This window comes from Aptenodytes forsteri, unplaced genomic scaffold (assembly GCF_000699145.1).
Source record: "Aptenodytes forsteri isolate BGI_AS27 unplaced genomic scaffold, ASM69914v1 Scaffold231, whole genome shotgun sequence".
Classification (NCBI taxonomy): domain Eukaryota; kingdom Metazoa; phylum Chordata; class Aves; order Sphenisciformes; family Spheniscidae; genus Aptenodytes; species Aptenodytes forsteri.
The window spans coordinates 802,896-808,881 of NW_008796046.1; the positions used below are offsets into that span (position 1 = coordinate 802,896).

The window sequence follows — 5,986 nt, forward strand, 5'->3', positions numbered from 1 at the left end:
GGTGCCGGCTTAATTGGACCGTTTTAATTGCCCTCCCCCTGCCATAAACCATGTCGCTGTCTGGGCAATGAAAGGAGCTGGGGGGAGGCAGGACGGCTCCCGATTCCCGAACCAGCTTCTCCAAGCTGGCTTCCCCTGCAGTGAGGAAACCTGCCGCTACCCCCACCGGCACCTGCAAGGGGCCCTCGGCGGGGGCACAGGGGGGTCCCTGGTGCCGCCAAATGCCACGTCCAGGGGTAACATCCTTCCTCTGCATCCCCTGCTTTTGCTCCTGCCCACGGCTGCGAAAGGGAACCCGTTTTGCACGTGCAAGAGGAGATCCAAGTGCTGCATGCCAGAGTGGGGGCTGCAGCGGGGTTTTAATGCCAGCTGGAGGCAGGTAGGATGTCAAGGGTGCCCGTCCTGTGCCTGGGAGCCAGGCGGAGGGTCACGACCGTAGCCGGTGGCTGCATCGTTGTGGCAGCCTATGGGGACTAACCCCAGGTCCTCAGCAGTGGGGCGAGGCCAAGCTCTGCCGCAGAGCCGGGATCACTGGTGCCTTCCTGACCGGCCCCGTTTATCCCACTCCCGGAGGATGGGGGAGCCCCGAGGCCAGCCAGGGGCAATGTTCTGGGGATGCAGCTGGGGACCTTTCGCTTTTGCTGCCGCAACCCCGAGGGTTTTTTCCATCCACCCGGGGCCTTGGGGACAAAGGGAGCTCCTTTCCCCGGGACGAGGCAGCCCCTGCCCTCTCGTGGCTGGCTCCACGCAACAGCGGTGGGGAAATCGGGGACAGCAGGGCTGTCCGAGGATGGCCACCCCTTCCCCTGCTCCCTCTGGCCCTAGAAACCTGAGCGACAGCTGCTCCTGTTGTGGGGTTTACGGATAGTCCTGGGCCTGATGCAGATCCAAGCCACCGACTGGCCTCGCTGGGGCTGGGAAGCCACCAGGGCCCTTTGCTTTGCTGGACCAGATTTGAGCTCGCCGGGGTGAGGGGTGTGGGGACATCACACCTTTTTTGGGGTACTGCCAGCCTCCATTTTGGCAGGGATGGAGCGGAGGTGAATCCATCCCCATTTGGCTGCAAACAGTGTCTCGGAGCATCACCACGTATCTCTGGGAGCTGCGCTGGCTGGCTTGGGCTGCAGATGGGGACGGCTGGAGCTGAGGGAGGAATCCCACGTTACTATTTGTGGAAGGGACTGAAATGTTCCCGGCTGTGAAGGCCACGGCTCGGAGCCCGCTGGCTTAGCCGAGCCATGTCTGGGGGGAAAGGGGACATTCCCTTGCTGCCTAACGCCACCGAGGCCCCTGGTTTGTACCAGGGTGCAGCTTGACCCCGGCTCCGGTTGTCAATGCTGACCCTGAAATGCTGACACAACACATAGTTTCTCCTTAATAGGGCATGGAAAAGGCAATGCACGTCAGGGCCAGGCTTTTTGCTAATGTTGTGCCTTTCCCTGTCTTTATATGATCCAGAAATACATTGGGTTGAGCCCCTCCTGGGTACACTCAGCCTAAAAAAAAGATGATCTTGGGCAGATACTTCCTGCTCTGGAAGTACCATGGTCCCCAAGCTGGAAACCAGCAAACACAGTGGGTTTTGTGCAGGTTAGGAGGGTCTTTCCTTAAACATTGTTTGAGACCCTGGTTAAGAGGGTCTTGGGCTCGGATCCCTGCACAGAGACATCCTCAGCTCCTGGCCACTTCTCCAAAGCCAGTGTCTGATGGTCTGGCGTTACCCTGGGGTGAGGACCTCAAATGCAGATGTCCCCTCAACTTGGCATGGTTCTGGGACCGTGGGTTCCCCAAGTGCCACCCTGAACCTGATCACCTTCGTGGTCTTTTGAGCAAGACGTTCCTGCCTGGCTCCATGCCCATCCCCCTGCCGCAATTTGCTGCCCTCTCCTTGGTGCTCACAGGCTGCTGTGGAGCTGGGCTGGAGCAGGGAAATGAGCAGGGCTTTAAATAACCTCCTCCAAAATATATGTGTGTTTGTGTTGGATCGTTTCTGGGAGCCGGTTGACAGCCGGGCTCCAGAAACAGCGGGATGGGCCAGGGAGGGGGGAGGAAGGGGCAGGGGTGAGGGAGGGAAGAGGGGAGTTCCTCTAAGCCTCTTTGCTGCCAGGGAAAATGCGATACTGCACCATGCTGGAAGAAAAAAGGAAAGCTTTCCTTGGAGCTGAGATTTCTCCTGCTCATCTCGTGTCTCAGTGACGGGCTGGGGAAAGGTCACGTGCACCCACGCTTGTTTGCGTCCAGTGCAGAAGCGCTGTGTTGGTCAGTCCTATGGTCCATCCAGACGGATTAGGGATGTTTGAGGTATATCCCTGGCCTGTTGGCTCTAGTATCTCCTCATAAGGTGGCTTCCCCGTCCCCTTTTCCTACCTGCTTTAAATCCTGGGCATCCTCCTGAACTCCCCTGCAGCTCTGCCACAGCTCCATGCAGCCCAACGGCCCCAGCTCCTCTGGAGGATGAGGCTCAGTGGGTCCCTCTGAGGGGTCAGTTCAGAAAGCACGGTGCAGAGCAACCTGCAGGCTTAGATGGGGGGACAGAAATTAGGGTGCCTTACACCCAGGCCAACTTGTTGCAGATATAGGCTTGGATGAAGTGTCGGTGGCGATTTATACAGCGCTAGGAAGGGACCAGCACCTCTTCTGCCATCTGGACGTGAGCTGGCTTTGTCTCATTGTGTCCAGGGATGCAGATGGAGAAGAGCACCTGGAGCTCACAACAGGTATTTCTGTCCACACTATGTCAACCCAGTCCGAGCCCTGGGCCCTCAGTGCCCCTCAAATCCGTCCATGGTCAACCTGGCTCCAGCCTGGCCACAGCCTCAGTCCCTGGGGGAGAGATCGGGAAGAGATCAATGGAGCTGTGGCTTCTAATTTTGGCCAAGAGGAGGTTCCCATTGAAGAACAGCACTGTTCTCCAGCACCATGCTGGAGTCCATGGATAGTAACTGGCACTTGAGGAGCACGGAGATGAAAGGAGAGAAGAGGATGGGGCCGCCAGAGAGACCACTGAGATCAGCGTGTTTTGGCAGCCCAAGAGCGAGGGAAGAGAGTGGGAGCAGAGGACAGTGGGCGCAACCGGAGCAGGAAAGGGGGACGGGGGTGAGGGACAGCGTGTCCTGCTGTGTCCTTTCTCTCTGGAGAGATCATAGCTCTCTGCAAGAGAGTGGGGAGAGCGGTCAAAGGGTGGAGGGTGAGGGACAGCCAAGCTTGGACAGGCCCAGAGAGAGGGGAAGGAGTTGGCTGAGGGCAGGGCGTGACTGTCAGACATACCAGGAGTGAAAGAAAGGTGTTTGGTGACAACAAGAGGGGACACACTGGCAGCTGTCCTTGCAAAGTGGACCGTGGGCTGCTCCGGACAGGCTCTGTCTCACCGATGTCTCCATCGTCCCTCAAATCCTGGACAAATGAATCCCTGGGGAAGAGGGAGGAGGGAGGTGAGGAGAGACACGAAGCTTTTCCCACCCTGGAAACCGTCTCCACTGACATCTAGTGGCAAAATAGTCCTTTCCCTGGTAGAGAGGAGAGCTGGCTCCTCCAGGCGCTGCTGCCTCCCTGCTGCTCCCCATGAGCGATGCTGGGGTGGGTGTTTGAAGGAGAGGTGTTTTACCAGCACTGTACTGGTCATACTGGTGTTCCCTGCATGGTTTGCCTGGCTATGTCTCAATGAGGCAGCAAAGCGGTGCCAAAAAACACAGGCCCCAAAACACCACTGTTGGTGCAGCGACACTGTTAACGGGGCCCTGGCGGGGTTTGGGCCAGGAGTTAGCACGGGCCAAACCTCAACAGGGGTCTGGATGCAGCCACCCTGTTTGGGAGAGAGCTTAAACAGCTGGACGAGGGCTGGGCCATGTCAGACACCCTCACTCACGCTCCCAGGCAGCAAAGGTCCCACTCTGCTCTCCGTCTTCCCTTCGAGGGTCGGTACCAGCTCCAGAGCAGAGGCGCCTTCTCCACCTCACTGTTCCCAGAGTGATGCTGATTGCTGCCCGGCATGTTTATGGGGCCCTGATCTTTGCTCATCAACTTTTCATGACCCGAGCAGTCCAGCCCGAAAACGGAGGCAGTGTGGGAAGTGGCTGCCAAGCAGGCTGTTCCCAGAGTGATGCTGATTGCTGCCTGGCATGTTTATGGGGCCCTGATCTTTGCTGATCAACTTTTCACGACCCGAGCAGTCCAGCCCGAAAACAGAGGCAGTGTGGGAAGTGGCTGCCAAGCAGACCAGCCTGTGGCAATGCCTCTTGGTGGGGACACAGGGGGCATCAGCTGTCTAATTTCGAACCACCACTGGCCCTAACCTGCAATCCACTACTGTCAGCTACCTACAAACAAGAGAGCAGCCATACTGGCTCAGAAGAAATCTAGTCCAGAGTTTCCTTCTCTAGCCAAAAGCCCAAAGAAAACTGAAAATACGACAAACCTGTTTGCAGCGAACACCCAGCTCCCACTGCCTTCGTCTGCTCTTCACGGGAGCACCGTGGAGAGTCAGACCCTGCCCATCCTCTCGAAGCTTGTGTGCGTTGGTAGATCTCGACCACATTTTATCTTTCCCAGGTTGAGTCCCAACCCGCACAGCTTACTTCACACAGAGGTGCTCCCAGACCTGTAAGCATCCCTGCTGCCCTCCTCTGACTCTCTTCCAGGTTTCCTTTACCCTTTTGGAGACAGGATCAGATGTACCCAGTGGGCACACCATGGAATTATTTACAGAGCCGTGAAATGATGGTCTCCCATTTCTTCTTTCTTTTTTGATAATTCTAACATTTAATTTCTTCTTTTGTTGCACAGACCCCTGCAGCATCCACGTAAGGAGCAGAGCTGTGCAATGCCCCTGCCTTCGCCCATGGCCGCTCAGTTTCTGTAAAGCCTCTGGCAAGGCTCTCCAAGAAAAGCCTTACAGAAAGCCAAGCAGCTCATTTCAACCTTTTTGTCCTTATCCCCGTCTTCCAGCTCCCTTCTGGGAGGTTTGCAAGCCAGGACTTCCCTTTGCTGACTATTCCCAAACAGACCATATTTACCCACTAGTGTGCGGGTATTTTCATGTATCAATTCTACCCATTATTATTTCTAACTGAAATGGCACAACCAAACCCCTACAATCCCTAAACCGTTTCAAAATAAAATTGCCACTTTCCCCATCTTTGGCCACCACAGAAGTTTTAAGCGAGAAATCCCATCCTGCTGTAACTAATTTAACCCAGTGCCCAGACTGCAGAGGTGATGATACCATTGTAGGAAGAAAAAAACCCCACAGAAAATCTGCCCTGGAGCCACAGCTGTCCTATTTACTGAACTGTTTGTCTTGCAGCAAGGCGTAGGGACCACAGCCCTGATGCTCGAGATGCTGCACACATACAGTAGGAAAGACCTGCAATAGCTTTAAGTTTACAGTTAGCTATCATCCATATTTACAGTTAACTAGAAATAGTTAATAGCTATTATTAAAATTTACATAAAGCGGCAAATTACTGGATAACTACAGCATCCTCTGGCAGCAAAGACTCCTGATGTTTCCCTGGAAATAACCAAATAGCCTGTGATTTTCACACCTTTTTCCTGATGGGCGTTTCCTTCATCTGCGACTGCCTAAAAAAAAGGTTAAAGCGACAGAAGCAGCCTGTCAGGAGAGGGCTCTGCTGCTCCCCTCGCCTCCCACCGGCTCTGGAGCTGTGCTCCCCTCACGCCTGGGGTGGCCGGCCGCGGTGCCGTGAGGGGAGGGCCTCTTTACCATCAGAGCCGGCCTCCAGGTAGAAAATCGGGGTGAATTATCATGCTGCTAACTCCTGTGCCCGTTTATACCGGTTTTATAGCCGTTTTAATGCCGGCTCTGGGCGTTCACAGCAGCCTGACAGGGCGGAAAAACCCACTGACAGCGGTAGGGTTAAGGCTCCCCAACATGGCGGCGCGCCAGCGCACCAGGAAGACTACATTTCCCATCGGCCCCCGCCCGCCAGGCCACGTGAGCACGTCGGCCCAATGGGGAGCGGCGGAA

At 55.8% G+C, this 5,986-nt stretch overlaps 1 protein-coding gene across 1 annotated transcript in view; it reads left to right on the forward strand.

The window, feature by feature from the left end:
- Positions 1–5,890: 5,890 nt before the first annotated feature.
- Positions 5,891–5,986, forward strand: part of RPS3 (ribosomal protein S3) — a 6,452-nt gene continuing 6,356 nt past the window's right edge. The window contains exon 1 of the mRNA XM_009286150.1: positions 5,891–5,953. Within this exon, the coding sequence (XP_009284425.1) occupies positions 5,891–5,953 (63 nt within the window). The remainder of the gene's footprint in view (positions 5,954–5,986) is intronic.